The following is a 24,339-nucleotide window of genomic DNA, read 5'->3' as shown; positions in this document are numbered from 1 at the left end:
TTGAAAGTGTACACAAATACAATATAGTTTATTTCACTTTAAATAACAGAAAGGCAGTCAGCATCATATCGTATCATCATATGGATAATGTAACATCGCCACTCCTGATTGGACTAAGAGAGTGAAAGACATTCCACCATCACCATGGTAACCCAAAGCCTACAGACAGAACAAATGGGTAAAGGGTGGTGCAGGTCAGACTAAGATGAGACTGTAATAGGGTGTGTGTGTGTGTGTGCCGGGTATTTAGGGCTATGTGTGGACTTCTGTAGATCTCAAAGGATTGGACAGGTGCCAACATCCAAAAATCCCACCCAGCCTTTCAGAGGGCACTATGGAACACCGTTTCTTTCCTCTTATTGAGAAGGAGCCTAAGGGTTGATGTGAGGTTGGTCTCAGAGTTCAAAACACCTGAGGGAAAACAACATGGCCGCCAAAGCAACCTGACAACAGAGTGACGGAAAACAGCACTAAAAACATCCCACATATAGGTCCTCTTCTTTACCTAAGCAGACCCGACACACCACCCGTATACCCAACCATACACGCACTTTTAAATCACACCGCCCATATTCCAGCAATCCACCCATACACACACACCATTCCAGGGATAAGGCCAGATGGGTGTAATGTCCTCTCACATGTGTTTGTGTCGGTGAGCATGCATTCTGGGTGTGTGTACTCTGCATGTGTCTATATGTTCTGAGTGTGTGTGTTAAGGGTTCAAACCCTCAACATGGGGATATGTTGAAGAAGTCTCTCTGGGTGGGAGGGGGGGGGGGGGGGTTGGTCTCTCTCCTCTTTCTTCACCCCCACACCAACCCGTTTGACTGTGAGGAGTTCAACTGGACATTTTCATAGCTTCTCCCGTTTCCCTGTGGATGAAATATACAGAGACACTTTAGTCCACGAACTAGAATTACCAGGGGAGAAACAGATTCTGCACTCGCAAGTGTACACACACACGCACGTACTGTAGGTAATGTAGTTTGATTTCAGCATAACTGCATAGTGGTTATGACTCTTACCCTAGATGCGATGGCTTTGAGTTTGCGTATCAGGGATGTTTTTTTGGAGTAGATCACCTCATCCTCCATCTCTCCCTCGTTCTCCTCTCCCTCCATCACGGCACAGCTGTCTGCCCCCGGCAGTTCACACTCCTTATTGGACGACATTACCAGCTTCGAGTACTTAAACTCCAGCCTACCAGAGTCAGGGGTAGGCGGGACTTAGTAAAATCACCAATCTTCAGTACTACTCTAGTTCTTCTTCCAGACATATGTATGAATGAATGGATGAGTTCCTACCTCTTGTTCTTCTTCCAGAAATAGCAGGTGATGGAGAAGAGCAGTGCGGCGGTGAAGGCGCCTATCGTCGCCCCCATCTTTACCAAGAAGTCCATGCTCTCACACGGCCAGGTCTTCTTCTCCGGGAGGGACACCCCTCCTACACACCGCTTTGGCTCAGTCCACACATACAGAGTGTCCTGGGGAGAGGGAGACAGTGAACATGTGTCAGTGTGTAATGCTATGAAATACATTTTATCTAAAGGATTCAGAGTGAGAGCAGATAGCAGCTCCTTGCAGGGAATCGATTAGTTACACACACACACACCTGTAGTCCTCCCTTGCAGGCTCCCTCTATCTGGTGGTAGTTTGTGGATGTGCACTGAGGACACGCCCCCGAGCTCTCCCACAGGAAGTGGAAGGTACAGCCATCACACGTCCCCGCCGGACACTGACTACAACAGAGAAACATACTGTTACTACAATGTACTAATCTAACTTTTACGTTATAAGAACAGTTTCAATGAGATGTCATCTGATCAAATCCGATCAAATCTGAGTGATAAATCCATGTGTTTGTTCTCAGCTTCTCGTGTTCCCCCAGCACGGAGCATGAATATCCATCACACAGAGTTAGATAACTAGCTGCCTGGGAGTAAAAGCAAACGTCTTACTAATTTAACAGTCACAAGAGGATGCAGAGATTCTGGGAATTGAGCTTGCAGTTCATTTCGAGCTTGGACTTCTTTTAAGTCTCTCCTTTTACTAGTAATCTCCTTTGAGGCTGCAGTTTCAGAGAAAGACAGAAAGAGAAAGAGAGAGAGATAGAAAGAGAGGGGCAAGAAGAGAGGAAAGGAGACAAGACAGTACCTGGGTACTGTGAGTTCTCCTTGTGTGCTTCTATCCGGGTTACAGCGAAGCGTCACCACCACGTTACGACCTTTATCACATGACGAGGTCACCTCCAGAGAACTATCCAATAGAAGCACAACATTTGGTTAAAAAACAGCAGGGTACTCCTGATTAAGAGCAACTAAAAACTACCCCAAACATTTACTTGGGCCCCAAAAACACTATTCACAGAAGTAGTTATGTTTTAGAATTTGTGTTTTAGGATGTAGAAAAGATAAATTACCGGTAGAAGAAGTTGACGTCAGGGACTTTGTTGGTGGTCTGTGGGAACAGGTCTGGTCTTGCCTTGACTCCATCCAGAGTCAAGGCCACTGTCGCTCCTAGACACATTCATCAAGAAATTAACGCCTACTACACACCAGCGACAAATATCGGCATCAGGTTACAAGGAACACGTGTGTGTGTGTGTGATGTGTACTCACCCAGGAAGGTGTCTGCTAGGCTGATGGACTGAGAGGATAGTGCTGTGTGGAAGCCCCGCCCACTGGAGGGGATAATGGTTGATTGACAGATTAAAGTCTCCACCGCATTGGCTGGTTCCCCTGCCTCTTTCTGAGAATTGGCGCTGGAAAGGTCAGTCACGTTGTCTGTACACACAGCCCTTCTACCCTGAGAATTTAAAGCTAAATTCAGGATCACAAAGTAATTGTAGGTTGCAAATAGTGTTAAATCAGTGTGTGTGTGTGTGAGTGTGTGTGTGTGTGTGTACCTCTTCTCCACAGAGGCTGATGTTGAAAAGGTGGTAGTATTTGGTTCCTTTGGTGGTAAAACTGGGTCCGTTCATCAGTGTTCCAACAGAGCCCAGGGAACTGTAGTCATAACTCAGAGACACGTTGTTCTCAGAGTAGGAGAACACACAGTCACTGTAGCACCTGCTGTGCTCCTGAAAAAACAAACATTCAGTTGTGCACTGGGGGAATCAACAATGGACACACACTTTTATTCACCTACCTCGACACACAAACACACGCTTGGTATCACTGATATCAACAAAACACACACCTTGTTGCTCTTGCTGGATGGTCCACAGGGTTTGCAGGCCTCTGGGCCCAGGGTGCTGTGTGAGGTGAGGTGTGTGTTGGGGGGGCACTCGGTGCACTGGCTGGTGTGTATGTAATGTCCTGGAGGGCAGGGCACACACAGCGAGCCGGAGGGCTGGGAGAGGAGGGCACAGGTCTGACACTCCGACGACACACCGTCTACAGCGTTACTCACCGAGATGGAGTAGATACGCACCACGTTGTTCACATTCTGACGCACCTGGAGAGAGAGAGAGAATGCACTACTAGTATATGATTGTGTCTGTATACATTAGTGCGTATCCAAGTTTGTATACAGTGTGTGTGTGTGTGTGTGTGTGTGTGTGTGTGTGTGTGTGTGTGTGTGTGTGTGTGTGTGTGTGTGTGTGTGTGTGTGTGTGCGTGTACTTACGTCAGAGGCCTGGTTGGTCCTCTGGAAGGCCCAGGTATATGACACAGAGGCGTTCTTGGTCATAATGTGTGTGTAGGACTGTCTGACCTTACTGCCCTCCCATGACGCCACCACCCTCGTACTCTTCCTGTTTACATCCTACACACAGTGATGTAATTAACTTTACACAGTTCAAAAGTAGTGCACATTTTAAAAGGAATAGAAATATCCAAACACTTTTCTAGATGCTTGTATACTTTTTGCATTGAGTGTGGGTTTTTCCTTATTCGGTGTTGTTCTCACCATCATAAAGTACAGCTCACAGTCAGCTGAACACACCATCTCAAACTCAAAGCTGATACGGCCAAACTCTGTCCCCGCACCACCTGTTGCTGATGTAGGAGGCCTGAAAACACACACACACACACACACACACACACACACACACACACACACACACACACACACACACACACACACACACACACACACACACACACACACACACACACACACACACACACACACACACACACACACACACACTCATTAAGAGAGAGATAGAAGGAGAGGGGAAGGGAGAGAGCAGTGTTGCACGGTATACCGGTGCCACGGTATTATCCCGATACCAAAACAAAACTTACGATAGCAACATTTTAGAATACCGTAGTACCGTTTCATATGATACTACCAAAATTTGCAGTCCCTGATGAGTCAACTGTTGTTACATTTGATACATTGCAGCAGTGCACAGAGCAAGCAAAGTTGATACATTGTATCATTTCATCACCTGCTATAACCAAGAGCACAGGTCAGTCTCAGTAGACTTTGGAAGTTCGCTGTCCTGCAGCCTCCGAGTGTCATAGAGGAACAATGGACAGGCATGCTTGCAGCTTTACAGAGAAGACAACAGCTGGTCTTAAGGCCACACCATTAAACAAATATGATCCATATAACCAGAGCTACCTTATTTGCTTCTAGCACATTTGATATAATTTCAAACTTTGTCACAGTCCATTTTAAACTAGGTCAGGTTGCTAATTATTGGTTTGTGTTAATTATTGGTTTGTGTTAATTATTGGTTTGTGTTAATTATTGGTTTGTGTTAATTATTGGTTTGTGTTAACTGAAGAGTAAAGGTGGTTTCATGCAGTGTTTTCCCCTTACTTCCACAATGACCTGCAGATCATTATGCATTTATATTCCTTCATTCCATTCTTCCAGCCAAATCACAGGTAGACCTTTGCAAATCAGCCATTCTATGCAGTATTATATTATACACTGAATGGTGTGAAGTTAAATTCAACGTGACAGGTTTTGCATTGCACATGCACAGAACGTTTAGAAAACGGGAGGAAGTGTCTGGGGGAAGGGGCGAACAGGACGCTATGCCACTCCGAATTATTTTTCCAGAGGTTTCGCGATACTACTTGGTATCGTGATACTTGGCCTGGTATCATTAGTAAAATGTTGGTATCGTGACAATAAGACAGAGACAGATTGAGATGATGGGACTCACTTAAAGCCAGGTACATGGAGGTTGAGGATGAGGTAGTCGTTATCAGAGCCCCCTGCTCCACTACGGATATGATCCCCCGCCACCTCCCAACCTGACGGAGAGACACGTCAGAACACACACAACACGCAGACATAGCAGGGTCTTCCATGACTATTTCACTCCAATGTGGCCTGTGGCCCCTCTATGCATTATGCTAAAGTGCCTAAGACAGGGGTACACAACCCTCCTCCTGGAGAACTGCCCTCTCTTAATTCTTATCCTGGCCTAAGGGGAACATGTCAACAACAGTAAAGAGCAACAGCGCCCTCTAGGCCTCAGAGAGAGCAGCTGCACCCACCATTCATGCCGTCACACTTGGAGTTTCCCACATTGAAGCAGGATGTCTTCATGCTGGCTGGAAGGACGTTCCACCACTTATACTGATAACCTACAGCAGGCTCAGTACCCGCAGGACACGACTCACACGCTGGGAGAGAGGTAGAGAAGAGGGAGAGAAATAGAGATCATAAATTAGGAAAACAAACGCAAAAAAAAATAAAAAATGATCCCATTGGATAATGCAAAAATGAAATAAAAAATCAAATCAAATTCTATTTGTCACATGCGCCGAATAAAACCTTAGTGAAATGCTTACTTACGAGCCCTTAAACAACAATGCAGTTAAGAAAAAAAAGTGTTTACTAAATAAACTGAAGTAAACAATAAATAAATACAAATGAAAAAAATAAGGAAATTGAAAAATACGAAATAATTAAACAGCAACAATAAAATAATAGTAACGAGGCTATATACGGGCGTACCGGTACAGAGTCAATGTCCGGAGGCACAGGTTAGTTGAGGTAATTGAGGTAAAGGTAAAGTGACTATGCATAGATAATAAACAGCCAGTAGCAGAAGCGTAAAAATGGCAAGGGGGGGTGTCAATGCAAATAGTCTGGGTAGCGATTTGGTTAGCCGTTCAGGATCTCATGGCTTGGTGGTATAAGCTGTTAAGAAGCCATTTGGACCTAGACTTGGCACTCCGGTACCGCTTGCCCTTTGGTAGCAGAGAGAACAGTCTATGACTAGGGTGGCTGGAGTCTTTGGCAACGTTAAGGACCTTCCTCTGACACCGCCTTGTATAGAGGTTCAGTGATGTACTGGGCTGTACGCACTACCCTCTGTAGTGCCTTGCAGTCGGATGACGAGCAGTTGCCATACCAGACGGTGATGCAACCAGTCAGGATGCTCTCGATGGTGCAGGTGTAGAACTTTTTGAGGATCATGAGTCATGAGAAATCTTTTCAGTCTCCTGAGGGGGAAATGGGTGTTGTTGTGCCCCATTTCACAACTATCTTGATGTGTTTGGACCATTACAGTTCGTTCTCGATGAGAATGGGGACATGCTCGGCCCTCCCTTTCCTGTAGTCCATGATCATCTCCTTTGTCTTGATCACATCGAGGGAGTGGTTGGCACCACACGGCCAGGTCTCTGACCTCCTCCATATAGGCTGTCTCTGTCACGGCTGTTGAAAGGAGAGGACCAAGGTGCAGCGTGGTATGGGTGCAGCGTGGTTCTGGAGTATATGCAATTTGCATATACTCCAGAATGTTATGACGAGTGATCAGATGAATTGCAATTAATTGCAAAGTCACTCTTTGCCATGCAAATTAACTGAATCCCAAAAAAACATTTCCACTGCATTTCAGCCCTGCCACAAAAGGACCAGCTGACATCATGTCAGTGATTCTCTCGTTAACACAGGTGTGAGTGTTGACGAGGACAAGGCTGGAGATCACTCTGTCATGCTGACTGAGTTCGAATAACAGACTGGAAGCTTCAAAAGGAGGGTGGTGCTTGGAATAATTGTTATTCCTCTGTCAACCATGGTTACCTGCAAGAAACGGGCTTCACGGGCAAGGATACTGCTGCCAGTAAGATTGCACCTAAATCAACCATTTATCGGATCATCAAGAACTTCAAGGAGAGCGGTTCAATTGTTGTGAAGAAGGATTCAGGGCGCCCAAAAAAGTCCAGCAAGCGCCAGGACCGTCTCCTAAAGTTGATTCAGCTGCGGGATCGGTGCACCATCAGTACAGAGCTTGCTCAGGAATGGCAGCAGGCAGGTGTGAGTGCATCTGCACGCACAGTGATGCGAAGACTTTTGGAGGATGGCCTGGGGTCAAGAAGGGCAGCAAAGAAGCCACTTCTCTCCAGGAAAAACATCAGGGACAGACTGATATTCTGCAAAAGGTACAGGGATTGGACTGCTGATGACTGGGGTAAAGTCATTTTCTCTGATGAATCCCCTTTCCGATTGTTTGGGGCATCTGGAAAAAAGCTTGTCCGGAGAAGACAAGGTGAGCGCTACCATCAGTCCTGTGTCATGCCAACAGTAAAGCATCCTGAGACCATTCATGTGTGGGGTTGCTTCTCAGCCAAGGGAGTGGGCTCACTCACAATTTTGCCTAAGAACACAGCCATGAATAAAGAATGGTACCAACACATCCTCTGAGAGCAACTTCTCCCAACCATCCAGGATCAGTTTGGTGACGAACAATGCCTTTTCCAGCATGATGGAGCACCTTGTCATAAGGCAAAAGTGATAACTAAGTGGCTAGGCGAACAAAACATCGATATTATGCGTCCATGGCCAGGAAACTCCCCAGACCTTAATCCCATTGAGAACTTATGGTCAATCAAAACCCCACAAATTCTGACAAACTCCAAGCATTGATTATGCAAGAATGGGCTGCCATCAGTCAGGTTGTGGCCCAGAAGTTAATTGACAGCATGCCAGGGCGGATTGCAGAGGTCTTGAAAAAGAAGGGTCAACACTGCAAATATTGACTCTTTGCATCAACTTCATGTAATTGTCAATAAAAGCCTTTGACACGTATGAAATGCTTGTAATTATACTTCACTATTCCATAGTAACATCTGACAAAAATTTCTAAAGACACTGAAGCAGCAAACTATGTGGAAATTAATTTTTGTGTCATTCTCGAAACTTTTGGCCACGACTGTACAGGAGGGGACTGAGCATGCACCCCTGAGGGGCCCCTGTGTTGAGGATCAGTGTGGCAGATGTGTTGTTACCTACCCTTACCACCTGGGGGCGGCCCGTCAGGTGATGGACAAGAGCGAAGGAAGACAAAAGAGATAGAAGAGGACATGGGAGAAAGGGGTATTTTGTCACCTTTGACCCCATCAGAGAATGTCCCGGGGGGGCAGGGAGAGCAGGTAGCAGTGTCGTTGTTATAGAAACCGGGGTTGCACGGGGGGCAGGGCTCACGGTCACCAGAGGGGGGCAGTGTTTCAGCCCCAACCACATCCACCAGACAGATCTGAGGCTCCACCCACCTGTAGGTCACCTGCGTCTGAAACCACACACACAGAGACAACCCGGAGGATGAGGAAACTAACCATACAGAAAGCCAACATGGAGGACACAGACACTGAATTGTAGGGATACTGGCGCTAGAATGGCTAACCCCTGCATGGGCACTTGTGTAGATCAAAAAGGATTAGACAGGTATAAGCAATCTGGCAATAATGGATGTGATATTGGGAGGGTGAGTTAGTCTTCTCACCTTGCCCTCAAGGTCACAGGGGGTGTGGATCTGAAAGTAATCCTTCTTGGAACATGGTGGTCTTGCTTTGCACTCAGCTGACCCCTCCGCTGGAAGAGAGAGGGAAAGAAAGGGGGGGGGGGGGGGGGCAGAGAAAGAGGGAGAGATGTTTAAAAGATAATGAACTGCAGTATAACCAATAAGCTGCTCAAACTCATGTCTGATAAGACAAGTTGTATATAGGTGTCTGCATCTACACTTGTCTGCATGCTTATGTTCCTGTGAGCCTACGTGCATAGAGTGTGGTGGTGTTGCAGTGGGTACAGGAGCTGGCTCCGTGGCCAGAGTGGGTGTCTCTGGGACAGGGCTGACATGAGGAGGAGCCTGGGGTTTGACTGAACGTCCCTGGTTTACACGGGAAACACTCTGACGCATACGCCACTCCTAAAGAGAGAAAATAACACTTAAGTACAGAGGGGAAGTGGCATGAACAGCTACAATAAATAAACAAACACGGTAGTCCTACCCTCTATGTGGACGTTCTTCAGCAGAACAGGTTTGACTACTTTAGCTCCAATCAGGATCCCTGCTGTCCTCCAGTACAAGATGTTAGTGCCCGACTTCAGATTCACCTTGAACACACCCATTAGAGATCTGGGTTTAGAATGCCCATCTACACAGAGATATGACCTGAAAGCATCCCAATACTTGACACTTGATGGTGCTGTAGCCTCAGAGGCTGTAAAACCCTTTAGACCTGAGACACTCCTGATTCAATGAATCAAGGGCTTGGTGATTAGTTAACTAGTGAAATCAGGTGTGCTAGTGCTGGGCTAAAACGAAAGCTTGCAGTCAATTTGGGTCTTGAAGAACAGGACTTTAAACTTAATTACAAACAAACACAGCTCTTACAGTGTGTGTGGCCCACTCCCCGTGACTGGTAAGCTTGAGCCACTTCTTATCAGCAGTCTGGTCCATCTCCTGACACTGGTCATTCTGGATCTGCCAAGCAACCAGAACATCAATCAATCAATATTTAAATTAGTGAATATCACTTCAGCATATTTATAGCGCTACTTGGTCAGGAAGGTACTGCAGAGAAGAATTTACTCTCACTAACTAGCAGATATCATAGGAATGAGAGAATGAAGTAGAAGACTCACAAAGAACTCGAAGAAGAGGTTGCCGTCTGGGTACTGGTAGTCAAAGGAGACTGATCCCGGTTTCTTCAGATGGACAGCATAGATCAGAGAAACAGTACACTCATCTCTGTTAGACTCCAGGTAACTACCCTGCGGAAACCACGTCGAACTGGACACACACACACACACACAGCAGAGATTAATGAGATGTATGCAAGAACTGCAACGACACCATGTTTTAAAAATCATAAGCTAAACCCCTCCCCTTCCCACACCTGTTGCAGGTAGTGCTGTCGTCTCCATGGGGACCATTGTCGAGGTAAGTTGCTAGGGAGCTGAACCCGCTGGGGATGGTTTCCCAGTCATCAAATCGAATACCGCTGCCCAGAGAGTAGGTACCTGCTGCACACTGAGTACACTCCTGGGCAGACATCTCCAGAAACTCCCCCACCTCACAGGAAAATGCTGGGGGAGAGAGACGGGAAAGAGAGATTGGACATTTCATGGAAAAGATAAGAGAAGTATACCACCAGCGGCGACCTGTCATTCAGGGCACGTGGGGCAAAGTCCGACCTGTTTAGCTAAAATACAAATATATACAGTACCAGTCAAAAGTTTGGACACACCTACTCATTCCAGGGTTTTTCTTTATTTTGACTATTTTCTACATTGTAGAATAATAGTGAAGGCATCAAAACTATGAAATAACACATATGGAATCATGTAGTAACCCCCAAAAAAATGTTAAATCAAAATGTCATATATTCATAATTTGAGATTCTTGGTGACAGCTGTACACACTCTTGGCATTCTCTCAACTAGCTTCATGAAGTAGTCAAAAAAGCAAAGAGAAATGACAGTCCATCATTACTTTAAGACATGAAGGTCAGTCAATGAGGAAAATGTCAAGAACTTTGAACGTTTATTCAAGTGCAGTCGCAAAAACCATGAAGCTCTATGATGAAACTGCCTCTCGAGGACCGCCACAGGAAAGGAAGACCCAGAGTTAATAAGTTCATTAGAGTTACCAGCCTCAGAAATTGCAGCCCAAATAAATGCTTCACAGAGTTCAAGTAAGACACATCTCAACTGTTCAGAGGAGACAGTGTGAGTCAGGCCTTCATGGTCAAATTACTGCAAAGAAACCACTACCAAAAGGACACTCGGGCTCCCGTGTGGCACGGTGGTATAAGGCACTGCATCTCAGTGCAAGACGCGTCAGTACAGTCCCTGGTTTGTATCCAGGCTGTATCACATCCGGGTGTGATTGGGAGTCCCATAGGGCGGCACACAATTGGCACAGCATTGCCCGGATTTGGCAGGGGTAGGCCGTCAATGTAAATAAGAATTTGTTCTTAACTGACTTGCCTAGTTAAATAAAAGGTTAAATAAAAAATAAATAAGAAGAGGAGACTTGCTTTGGCCAAGAAACACGAGCAATGGACATTCGATTGGTGGAAACCTGTCCTTTGGTATGACGAGTCCAAATTTGAGATTTTTGGTTCCAACCGCCCGGTCTTTGTGAGACGCAGAGTAGGTGAATGGATGATCTCCGCATGTGTGGTTCCCACATGAAGCATGGAGGAGGTGGAGTGATGGTACTTTGCCGTTGAATCCGTCAGTGATTTATTTAGAATTCAAGTCACACCTAACCAGCATGGCTACCACAGCATTCCGCAGCAATACACCATCCCATCTGGTTTGCACTTAGAGGGACTATCATTTGTTTGTCAACAGGACAATAACCCAACATACCTACAGGCTGTGTACGGGCTATTTGAACACGAATCAAATCAAAGTGTATTTGTCACGTGCGCCGAATACAACAGGTGTAGACCTTACAGTGAAATGCTTACTTACAGGCTCTAACCAATAGTGCAAAAAAGGTGTTAGGTGAACAAAAGGTAAATAAAGTAATAAAACAACAGTGAAAATACAGGCTATATACAGTAGCGAGGCTATAAAAGTAGCAAGGCTACATACAGACACCGGTTAGTCAGGCTGATTAAGGGAGTATGTACAGGTAGATATGGTTAAAGTGACTATGCATATATGATGAACAGAGAGTAGCAGTAACGTAAAAGAGGGGTTGGCGGGTGGTGGGCGGGACACAATGCAGATAGCCCGGTTAGCCAATGTACGGGAGCACTGGTTGGTCAGCCCAATTGAGGTAGTATGTACATGAATGTATAGTTAAAGTGACTATGCATATATGATAAATAGAAAGTAGCAGCAGCATAAAAAGAGGGGTTGGGGGGGCACACAGTGCAAATAGTCTGGGTAGCCTTTTGATGACCTATTCAGGAGTCTTATGGCTTGGGGGTAAAAACTGTTGAGAAGACTTTTTGTCCTAGACTTGGCACTCCGGTACCGCTTGCCATGCGGTAGTAGAGAGAACAGTCTATGACTGGGGTGGCTGGGGTCGTTGACAATTTTTAGGGCCTTCCTCTGACACCGCCTGGTGTAGAGGTCCTGGATGGCAGGCAGCTTAGCCCCAGTGATGTACTGGGCCGTACGCACTACCCTCTGTAGTGCATTGCAGTCAGAGGCCGAGCAATTGCCATACCAGGCAGTGATGCAACCAGTCAGGATGCTCTCGATGTTGCATCTGTAGAACCTTATGAGGAACTCAGGACCCATGCCAAATCTTTTTAGTTTCCTGAGGGGGAATAGGCTTTGTCGTGCCCTCTTCACGACTGTCTTGGTGTGTTTGGACCATTCTAGTTTGTTGTTGATGTGGACACCGAGGAACTTGAAGCGCTCAACCGGCTCCACTACAGCCCCGTCGATGAGAATGGGGGCGTGCTCGGTCCTCCGTTTCCTGTAGTCCACAATTATCTCCTTAGTCTTGGCTACGTTGAGGGAAGGGTTGTAATTCTGGCACCACCCGGCCAGGTCTCTGACCTCCTCCCTACAGGCTGTCTCGTCGGTGATCAGGCCTACCACTGTTGTGTCGTCTGTAACCTTAATGATGGTGTTGGAGTCGTGCCTGGCCATGCAGTCGTGGGTGAACAGGGAGAACCAGAGGGAACTGAGCACGCACCCCTGTGGAGCTACAGTGTTGAGGATCAGCGTGGCAGATGTGTTGCTACCTACCCTCACCACCTGGGGGCGGCCCGTCAGGAAGTCTAGGATCCAGTTGAGAGGGAGCTGTTTAGTCCCAGGATCCTTAGCTTAGTGATGAGCTTTGAGGGTACTATGGTGTTGAACGCTGAGCTGTAGTCAATGAATAGCATTCTCACATAAGTGTTCCTTTTGTCCAGGTGTGAAAGGGCAGAGTGGAGTGCAATAGAAATTGCATCATCTGTGGATCTGTTTGGGCGGTATGCAAATTGGAGTGGGTCTAGTGTTTCTGGGATAATGGTGTTGATGTGAGCCATTACCAACCTTTCAAAGCACTTCATGGTTACAGATGTGAGTGCTACGGGTCTGTAGTCATGTAGTCATTTAGACAGGTGACCTTTGTGTTCTTCGGCACATGGACTATGGTGGTCTGATTGAAACATGATGGTATTACAGACTCAATCTGGGACATGTTGAAAATGTTAGTGAAGACACCTGCCAGTTGGTCAGCACATGTCCGGAGCACACGTCCTGGTAATCCGTCTGGCCCCACAGCCTTGTGTATGTTGACCTGTTTAAAAAGTTCTTATTCACGTCGGCTACGGAGAGCGCGATCACACAGTCGTCCGGAACAGCTGATGCTATCATGCATGCCTCAGTGTTGCTTGCCTCGAAGCGAGCATAGAAGTGATTTAGCTCGTCTGGTAGGCTCGTGTCACTGGGCAGCTCACGGCTTCCCTTTGTAGTCTGTAAAAGTTTGCCCTGCCACATAAGATGAGCGTCGGAGCCGGTGTAGTATGATTCAATCTTAGCCCTGTATTGACGCTTTGCCTGTTTGATGGTTCGTTGCAGGGCATAGCAGGATTTCTTGTAAGCTTCCGGGTTAGAGTCCCGCACCTTAAAAGCGGCAGCTCTAACTTTTAGCTCATTGCGAATGTTGCCTATAATCCATGGCTTCTGGTTGGGGTATGCACGTACGGTCACCATGGGGACGACTTCCTCGATGCACTTATTGATAAAGCCAGTGACTGATGTGGTGTACTCCTCAATTCCATCGGAAGAATCCCGGAACATGTTCTAGTCTGTGAGAGCAAAACAGAAGGAGAGCGATGGAGTGCTGCATCAGATGACCTGGCCTCCACAAATCACCCGACCTCAACCCAATTGAGATGGTTTGGAGAGTCGGGAACTGAGGCCTTTTTCTAGAACTCCAACCTAAAAGAATGCTGACGTCATGATTCAAACTTTATTTAAAATGTTTTTGTTCCCAGTTTTCTTGAAAGCTTGAACAGGACGGTGGCGCGGTGGTGGAAGGTGGCGCCTTACAACCTGGAATTGAAATACATTTTTGGGGGGGTTTGTAATCATTTGATTTACACAACATGCCTATCACTTTGAAGATGCAAAATATTTTTTGTGAAACAAACAAGAAATAAGACAAAAAAATAATAAGAAAACTTGAGCGTGCATAACCATTCACCCCCCAAAGTCAATACTTTGTAGAGCCACCTTTAGCAGCAATTACAGCTTGGGGTATGTCTCTATTAGCTTGGCACATCTAGCCACTTGGATTTTTGCCCATTCTTTAAAGCAAAATTGCTCCAGCTCCTTCAAGTTGGATGGGTTCCGTTGGTGTACAGCAATCTTTAAGTCATACCACAGATTCTCTATTGGATTGAGGTCTGGGTTTTGACTAGGCCATTCCAAGACATTTAAATGTTTCCCCTTAAACCACTCGAGTGTTGCTTTAGCAGTATGCTTAGGGTCATTGTCCTGCTGGAAGGTGAACCTCCGTCCCAGTCTCAAATCTCTGGAAGACAAACATGATTCCCTCAAGAATTTCCCTGTATTTAGCGCCATCCATCATTCCTTCAATTCTGACCAGTTTCCCAGTCCCTGCCGATGAAAAACATCCACACAGCATGATGCTGCCACCACCATGCTTCACTATGGGGATGTGTTCTCGGGGTGATGAGAGGTGCTGGGTTTGCGCCAGACATAGCGTTTTCCTTGATGTCCAAAAAGGTACATTTTAATCTCATCTGACCAGAGTACCTTCTTCAATATGTTTGGGGAGTCTCCCAAATGCCTTTTGGCGAACACCAAACGTGTTTGCTTATTTTTTTAAGCAATGGCTTTTTTCTGGCCACTTCTGTAAAGCCCATCTCTGTGGAATGTACAGATTAAAGTCGCCCTATGTACAGATACTCCAATCTCGCTGTGGAGCTTTGCAGCTCCTTCAGGGTTATCTTTGGTCTCTTTGTTGCCTCTCTGATTAATGCTCTCCTTGCCTGGTCCGTGAGTTTTGGTGGAATAACAGACTGGAAGCTTCACTCTCTTGGCAGGTTTGTTGTGGTGCCATATTCTTTCCATTTTTTAATAATGGATTTAATGGTGCTCCGTGGGATGTTCAAAGTTTCTGATCTTTTTTTATAACTCAACCCTGATCTGTACTTCTCCACAACTTTGTCCCTGACCTGTTTGGAGAGCTCCTTGGTCTTCATGGTGCCGCTTGCTTTAGTGGTGTTGCAGACTCTGGGGCCTTTCAGAACAGGTGTATATATTCTGAGATCATGTGACAGATCATGTGACACTTAGTTAAATAAAGTCCACCTGTGTGCAATCTAATTATGTGAGTTCTGAAGGTAATTGTTTTCACCAGATCTTATTTAGGGGCGTCATAGCAAAGAGGGTAAATAAATATGCATGCACCACTTTTCCTTTTTTTCTTTTCTTTTTTAAACAAGTTTTTTTTTTCATTTCACTTTGCCAATTTGGACTATTTTGTGTATGTCCATTACATGAAATCCAAATAAAAACCAATTTAAATGACAGATTGCAATGCAGCAAAATAGATAAATCGCAAAGGGGGATGAATACTTTTGCAAGGCACTGTATGTATACTGTGGCTACGAAAGTAATACTAAGTGTATGTTGTGTAGTAAGCTGTTAGTAGCCCATGTGCCTCACCCTAATAATTTGATCCCTTTCCCCCTCATAACTTAGCCTACTGTTCCGACTTGGTGGTACACATGTAGCCTATAGCCTGTTTTAGAGAAATGTAATCATCGACCTTTGTAAGACCTTTCATTGTCTGCTTATATGCCCCCTTTATCTATCCTACGGTTCTGACTTGATGTACAGTCGTGGCCAAAAGTTGAGAACGACACACTAATATCAATTTTCACAAAGTCTGCTGCCTCAGTTTGTGTGATAGCAATTTGCATAATGTTATGAAAAGTGATCAGATGAATTGCAAAACTCCTCTTTGCCATGCAAATGAACTGAATCCCCCCAAAAACATTTCCACTGCATTTCAGCCCTGCCACAAAAGGACCAGCTGACATCATGTCAGTGATTCTCTCGTTAACTCAGGTGTGAGTGTTGACGAGGACAAGGCTGGAGATCACTCTGTCATGCTGATTGAGTTCGAATAACAGACTGGAAGCTTCAAAGGGGGGTGGTGCTTGGAATCATTGTTATTCCTCTGTCAACCATGGTTACCTGCAAGGAAACATGTGCCGTCATCATTGCTTTGCACAAAAAGGGCTTCACAGGCTGCCAGGATATCGCTGCCAGTAAGATTGCACCTAAATCAACCATTTATCGGATCATCAAGAACTTCAAGGAGAGCGGTTCAATTGTTGTGAAGAAGGCTTCAGGGCACCCAAGAAAGTCCAGCAAGCGCCAGGACCGTCTCCTAAAGTTGATTCAGCTGCGGGATCGGGGCACCACCAGTACAGAGCTTGCTCAGGAATGGCAGCAGGCAGGTGTGAGTGCATCTGCACGCACAGTGAGGCGAAGACTTATGGAGGATGGCCTGGTGTCATGAAGGGCAGCAAAGAAGCCACTTCTCTCCAGGAAAAACATCAGAGACAGACTGATATTCTGCAAAAGGTACAGGGATTGGACTGCTGATGACTGGGGTAAAGTCATTTTCTCTGATGAATCCCCTTTCCGATTGTTTGGGGCATCCGGAAAATAGCTTGTCCGGAGAAGATAAGGTGAGCGCTACCATCAGTCCTGTGTCATGCCAACAGTAAAGCATCCTGAGACCATTCATGTGTGGGGTTGCTTCTCAGCCAAGGGAGTGGGCTCACTCACAGTTATGCCTAAGAACACAGTCATGAATAAAGAATTGTACCAACACATCCTCCGAGATCAACTTCTCCCAACCACCCAGGAACAGTTTGGTGACGATCAATGCCTTTTCCAGCATGATGGAGCACCTTGCCATAAGGCAAAAGTGATAACCAAGTGGCTCGGCGAACAAAACATCCATATTTTGGGTCCATGGCCAGGAAACTCCCCAGACCTTAATCCCATTGAGAACTTGTGGTCAATCCAAAGAGGCGGGTGGACAAACAAAAACCCACAAATTCTGACAAACTCCAAGCATTGATTATGCAAGAATGGGCTGCCATCAGTCAGGATGTGGCCCAGAAGTTAATTGACAGCATGCCAGGGCGGATTGCAGAGGTCTTGAAAAAGAAGGGTCAACGCTGCAAATATTGACTCTTTGCATCAACTTCATGTAATTGTCAATAAAAGCCTTTGACACGTATGAAATGCTTGTAATTATACTTCACTATTCCATAGTAACATCTGACAAAAATATCTAAAGACACTGAAGCAGCAAACTTTGTGGAAATTAATATTTGTGTCATTCTCAAAGGTTTTGGCCACGACTGTACAGGAGAGATTACTGTAAGAACGGCCCATGTTCTGAATTCTGTTGCTATACATTTCCAAACTGCTGAACAAATAGCTATTGACTACGTCATTCTTAGCTCGCTCATTAATGTTGTCGCGCCTCCTTTTCCTGTTCGGGTGGCGCTCGGCGGTTGTCGTCACCGGCCTACTAGCTGTCATCGATCCCTTTTCCGTTGGTTTTGTCTGATTTGTTTCACCTGTTTCTTGTTTAGATTTTGAGTTGGGCTATTTAAGCCGGTAGGCCCGCCTGCTCTTTGTGTAGGCTTGATTATTTTTCCCACTGTGTTGACGTGTGGTAGTGTGTGTTGTTTAGTTACCTGTTTTGGGCATTTGTTTGATTACGCCCAGTTTCGTGGAGAGTACTACTTTTCTCTGTACGTAATAAAGCGCTATTCTGAACTTTCTGCCTCCTGCACTTGACTCCGCACCCACTACGCCTAGTGTGTTACAAATGTCTTATGGATGGCTTCTTATCCGCTCTTCATTCCCTTATGCCATAGTTTTTACATCTCAATTGTCAGTAGAAACCACATTTGTTTAAGCAAGTCAGCCATATCCGCTATGTTTTTTGTTAAAGCAGTAATTGAGTCTGAATGAACTGTTTTGCTGCCAGACAAGGCTCCGCTGATACCACTGCTACACCTGGCTAAGGACTCACTCCATGGTGCTGAAAAGAAACTGCTGCTGTTGCGACAGCTTTATGTAGGCCCTAACAGTTTGTGGGCACTGTTTGTCAAAGTTATAGTGCAATTCATGTATTGTTTAGTCTTGTGTTGTGTACTGGATTTGCTGGCATGCATCTAAAAAAAAAATGTTTGCCCCTCCAAAATGTACATGTTAAAATCGTCACTGTATACCACTATTTGGAAGTGTGTCAGAGAGTGAGAGAGGGGATGTATCAGAGCTTGTTAGAGGTCAGGGATGGTGCAAAACAGGAGATAACATTATATTGGTAAAAGAAAAATGGTAGACCTTCTGTTTACACCAAGGAGAGGGGAAGTAACTGGGTCCATAATTGGGCTGGATACAGCTCAGAGATGTACAACAGCCCTCGGATGGCTTCCCCGTAACCACGGGAACAAACCTACTAATCCCCACATCCTGGTGAAAAGGGCTGTGTGGGTGGGGGTGCGTGCGTGGGCGAGGTTGTACAAAGTAGGGTTGTGACATTTAAACGAAATTGGGATTGGTTACTTTAAAAAGAAAAATCCCTAACCTAAAAACTTTAAGTAATATTTTTAACAAAACTACCACTGACAGGTCGCGATAATTATCCTAAAGACAAAAAAATACCTAACGCAACAATGTTATAACATAAGTAGGAGAAGACAAAATGCAAAGGTGGAATTGAGCTACAGTGGCAGTACAGATGCAATGCGGAAAAGGGGAGCACTATGAGACCCAACCCCTTGCTGGCAGCAGTGCAATAAGGGACGGACTGAGAAAATCACAGGCTGATTACAGAAATGATTGCGGTTGCTGTGCAGCCATTGTCAATTGTAGAGGATGCCGGCTTCAATGTTGCCCTAATGGCATGTCTAGAAACAGACTACAAGATGCCATGTCGAAAAAGCGTAACGGCCCGGATGGAGAAATGATTGCTCTGAAAGTACAAAGCACAAGCTCTCAGAAACAATACTTGGCTCCCGAGTGGCGCACCAGTCTAAGGCACTGCACCGCAGTGCTAGAGGCGTCAGTACAGACCATGATTCGATTTGAGGCTGTATCACAACCGGCCGTGATTGGGAGTCCCATAGGGCGGTGCACAATTGGCCCAGCATCGTCCGGGTTAGGGTTTGGCCAGGGTAGGCCACCATTGTAAATAAGAATTTGTTCTTAATTGACTTGCCTTGTTAAATAAAAGGTTAAATAAAAACAGATTGTTTGACGTCTATGAACACGCCGTTATACATCACTGCAATAAGCCATCACATTGAGGAGAAGTGAGAACATGGAGGAGAGTAGAGAATCTTGCTGAGTGGGTGAGGGGCAGAAGTAAGGTCTGGTAGGGTTACCACTAGATAGCACAGCCACAAAGTCAAAATTGGCTATATTGTAAATATTAATGATAAGAAAAACTAGCTTTTTGTCTTAACTTAAGGTTAGTCATAATGTTAGCAGTGCGGTTTAAAATCACATTTTAAGAAGATAAATTGTAGATATAGGCGGATTTTATGAGTTTGTGGCTGTGGTAATTAGTGACGACTGTTTGGTAGGTAGCCAGGACTGCGACAAATTGAACTGCATTGTCCCTTAGCAGTCATACGCAGAACCATGTCTGAATTGTGATTTTAGTAAGGTGACTTCTGTCACATCAAACAATGAAACAGAATTGTCTGGAAGCTTTTCCCCAGGTGTCTGTCTCACTGGCTCAACCAGACGGACTGGGTAGAAAAATGGCCAATCAGGAATTAAATAGAAAAAGAGAAAAGCAGACAGAGGTGAGCTTTTTCCAGAGAACAAAACAAAGATGCACAAAGATCATGTCCCCACATGCTAACCTCGCACCATTACCATTAACAGGGGAGGATTCTCTTGGGGTTATGATATTTATGAATCTGTAACTTTCTCACTCATCATTATTCACGATTCAATCATGATTATCTGTAATAATGGTAGAATACTCATTAATTAAATTTAAAAAAATCTGAAATATACAATATTCTATTCTTATTTACAATAAAAGTGACTCCAAAAAAAACACAATACATTATTTAACATGAATTTCTATTGGGTACAACATAATTGGAAACATAACCAAAACAAACTGAAAATGCATCCAACAAGTTTGTAGAGTCACAAGCTTGATGTAGTCATTGCATGCTAGGAATACTGAACTTCTGACTAAATATAATACACCATAAGTGAATTTGTCCTTCGAATGTGGGGACTAGATGCATAAAGTGCTTACATTTCTAAACGTGGAAACAGATATGTATGAACAAATAAAAAGGTGACATTTTGTACTGTCGCCTCATAAAACATTTGATCTCAGATCCAAAATGCTGGAGTATAGAGCCAAATTAAAAGTTTTAGCTTCACTCTCCAAATACATATGTAGGGGAGTGTCTGTCAATAAAACCTTTTCCACAGACATGCATCAGTTAGAGATATTTATGGAAGCAAAGTCAGGCGCAAGACCCCCCCTGTGAGAATTCACAAGTAAACATAGTGAGACCTGTGTGTGTGTGTGTATATATAAAGCTCTGAGGTTATTGGCCTATTGTTCCAGCATGAAGCCAGCTCTGCCCTGTGCTATGACTGGAGCAGAGACAAAGAGCCAATCAGGTCGTTGTGGAATACTGGAGGAAATTCCAACCAGCTGATAAGAGGGTGTGAGAAAAATCTCTGACACACACACACAGTACTTACTGCACTCTGTCCCTCGCACAGGCTCGGGCAGTCCGATGCAGGATCCATGGCTCTGAGGGATTGCTACTCGCCATCGCGACCCTGTACTGCCACACTCTGTATATTCATAGTAGTAGTCTGTCTGCAACACAAGAGATAGCATGGATACACAGTGATGGAGAGAAAGAGAGAGGGGTTGAGTGTGTCTGTGTGTGTCTTTGAACAGTATGTGAGAAACAGTGAGAGACAGATAAAAGACAGACATGGGGACAGAGAGAGGTCAGTAAACACCAAGACCACCAAGGGCCCTGAGTTCTCTCTTCACCACCCCATTCCATCACTATGGATACAGGAAACCAAGGCACAGCACACAGTGGGTAAGTGGATCAAAAACTGATCCTATGTCAGTATAATGAAAGTAGAAGTTGTCCCTAACCACTGACAACTGTATGTCCACGCGTAGGAATTTGATGGTTCAGTCTTGCAAAAGGTTCTGAGATTTAAGGTTTTTGAGTTCAAGGTTTGCAATTTTCACTGTGAGAACATTGTTGAAGTGTTATCTCTCACACACAAACATGCTGTGGAGTATGTGGTTCGCCATCATGGTAAGGGAAATCGTAGAGTGAGCATGACTCGTTTAATCCCTATTCTGACCATAATGTCCCTTGAATTTGCCAAACCAATGATTGCCAAACCATTGAGTGAAATACAACATGCTTTTTGCCATGTTTAAGGAATGTTGACCTTTTAGAAGAACACACACGTGTCTGAACAAAGTGCTGAAGGGGTCATGTTGTGGGCATCATGGACATGGCATATATATGAAGTTGTACTGCTTTAAAGTAACACCATTGTTTCGTCCTCAAAACTGAAGCTATTTGTATCCAACAGCGTACTGTTTTGATGCAAATGAATGAATGCCACATGCAGACCTGGTTTCACATGATATTGATTTCAAATAATGTATTGCCTTATTTACTACCATCTGTCTTAAACATTACCCTTCCCCCTCGCTTTCCCTCAGAAATGACTGATAGCTTTGTATCATTGAGATTCATGCCAATCAATAAATCAGGGCATAAAGTTGAATTATCTATTCCTCTATACAATGACCCCAACAGAAGTCTATATTCTGCATGCCTGTCATGTGTTACCTGATAGGAGATGTCTGTTCCAGGACAAATCTGAACTGACATATCAGGTTCTGTCACATGGTGTCATTCTAAAGACATTCCACTAGACCAGGGACTGCCAACCCTTCTTCTGGAGAGCTACTGGGTGTGCAGGCTTTTGCTCCAGCCCTGCGCCAACACTCCTTAAATCTAAGCATTTGCTCATCAGGACATTTATTAGCAGAATCAGATGTGTTCTAAAGGGCAAGGCGAGAGCAAATGCATGAATATTTAGTGGCTCCAGGAGGATGGTTGCCCCTAGACTCTATGAATCTGAGAGTGGAAGACTCCTCTCTCGTCTCTAACATGTAGGCTCACTTTTTGTGAAAAGTCCCATTACAAGTCAGACTGTTGAATAAACTTCATTTGAATGTACTTTACCCGTTGTCTGCCGATTTTGTCCTTATGTAGGAGGTAATTGGAGACAAAATATCCACAGGGAAGTGTTATTAGCCCTACTTTGAATATGCTGGTCTGTTTTTATTTTCAATACTGATGCAATTTGCATGTGACCAATACTATGGCCGAGGAATATGGCCGAACCTAAACCACAGCCGATTGTGAGGAAACATGCTTCAGTCGACTACGTTCGGCTATTGTTGACATATTGTGCATCACATGTGATGTGTGAAGAGACTGAAAATACAAGTGACAGAACCTACCGGCTCTGCAAAGTCAGGTAAACAACACTTTCCTATGGATATCTCCACCTCCTATCACCAAAAGAACTAACACCATGTATAACCAGTAAAGTAAGTGTAAATATTATTTTAGTCAACATTCTGGCTTGTAGAGACTGTTTTTTTTTTAGGAAGATTTTGGTCAGACTGATAATCCATGGAGTAACCATGGCAACAGTCTGATGTTTAGACAATGTTACCCCAGGATAAATGTAGGGCCAAAATACTTGTTTTCTGGTGGTAGAAATAGTAGTCTTGTGGAAGTGCAGAGCGCAGATTCCACAATGCCCTGGTGAGTCACTGTGACTGGACAGTAAATTGGAGTTTGTGTCCGTCTGAATGTAATATAAGCCAGGCTATGTTGTTGCCAGCCATGTGCTATGGCTCAGAGGTGATGAGTGGCGAGAGAGACGGTGGGAAGGAAAGGCAGCTCCATGCAGGAAACTGATAAGACTCAAAGTCTGCCCTGAGTGTTGAGACAACACAAACCAGAACACTGTGTACACACACACACACACACACACACACACACACACACACACACACACACACACACACACACACACACACACACACACACACACACACACACACACACACACACACACACACACACAGCCACAGCCCTAAGCAGTGCAAATGTCCTAAGCAACAATTCCACAGAAATCCTGCAGGACTACTTGATTGCATGACTGACAGGTGTTTGGAGAAACAGGATGAGTAATTAGTTGTCAAGGAGGGCATCTCCCTCTCTCTCAGCAGTGTATGTGTGTGATTTATATTTATATAAACATATGAATCTGACCGGAAGTGCAGCGTCATCAATTCATAATCGTATTAGTAATGGTCGATGGAATGATTACTGTTTAGCGCTCATGTTGTTCTTCACAGTAGCTTGTGTGCCCCTGACTCAGACTCCTCTTCTGACTCTCTATTTGAATGGATAAGCTGGTAAATAACACACTCTTGTGTTTTCCACTAACATGCATGCACCATATTAGCCCACGGAAAATACAGCTACTAAAAATAACTCCGACAACACATACATCGGCATCCCGACAGTGGATCTCACCTCTGTGCATGGATGTGGTCCCTTCGACCCGAATGCCAGCCGAAAAGAGAGGAGGAGAGCGCTACCAGCGATAAACCAAGACCGGGAAGCCATAATAGGAACCTGGGAATAGAGCGATGTCAAAAAGCTAAGTAGGCTAGATTTCAGTCATAAAGCAATGGCCTGTTAAACGTTATGGGTGTTTGATGTCGCAAATGTATAAAATGCTGTCCGACTCACGTCTAGGTTGAAGTGGGTTTCTTTTTTCTCTACCTGCGACCGATGGGTTTGAGATTCTGGTTGTACGTTTGCAATTCGCATCTACCGGTGTTTGACGCGACGGTGACGTCGGTGGTCTGATAAAGGCAAGCCGGAGAGGAGTCGTTATTACGATGAAACCGCGTTCATGATATGTCGGAAATACGAGCTTCCGAATGCAAAGAAAATCTATTTGAATGGCCCTCCAACTCGTAATAAAAAATGGGGAA

General features: G+C 44.9%; 2 protein-coding genes across 2 annotated transcripts in view; one reads left to right on the top strand and one right to left on the bottom strand.

Annotated features, from left to right (window-relative positions):
• LOC139539959 (endosome/lysosome-associated apoptosis and autophagy regulator family member 2-like) lies at positions 1-24,339 on the bottom strand. The gene is made up of 23 exons (XM_071343403.1): positions 24,092-24,339; positions 23,873-23,974; positions 20,970-21,090; positions 10,097-10,286; positions 9,843-9,990; positions 9,592-9,681; positions 9,206-9,311; positions 8,971-9,123; positions 8,701-8,789; positions 8,307-8,487; positions 5,465-5,593; positions 5,128-5,218; positions 3,912-4,014; positions 3,630-3,767; positions 3,201-3,458; positions 2,908-3,081; positions 2,621-2,807; positions 2,422-2,518; positions 2,157-2,258; positions 1,615-1,741; positions 1,308-1,486; positions 1,029-1,203; positions 1-875 (listed from the first exon to the last, which is right to left on the bottom strand). Exons 1-23 carry the CDS (start codon positions 24,170-24,172, stop codon positions 807-809), a joined length of 3,090 nt encoding a protein of 1,029 aa, XP_071199504.1. The 5' UTR covers positions 24,173-24,339; the 3' UTR covers positions 1-806.
• The window catches only part of LOC139539962 (protein FAM107B-like), a 71,069-nt gene continuing 67,724 nt past the window's right edge, over positions 20,995-24,339 (top strand). The window contains exon 1 of the mRNA XM_071343408.1: positions 20,995-21,325. The gene's annotated coding sequence lies outside the window, so the exon portion shown is untranslated. The remainder of the gene's footprint in view (positions 21,326-24,339) is intronic.

Source organism: Salvelinus alpinus, chromosome 15 (assembly GCF_045679555.1).
Source record: "Salvelinus alpinus chromosome 15, SLU_Salpinus.1, whole genome shotgun sequence".
Classification (NCBI taxonomy): domain Eukaryota; kingdom Metazoa; phylum Chordata; class Actinopteri; order Salmoniformes; family Salmonidae; genus Salvelinus; species Salvelinus alpinus.
The sequence above is the reverse complement of the archived record's forward strand: the minus strand, read 5'-3'. Positions and strand labels throughout refer to the sequence as shown.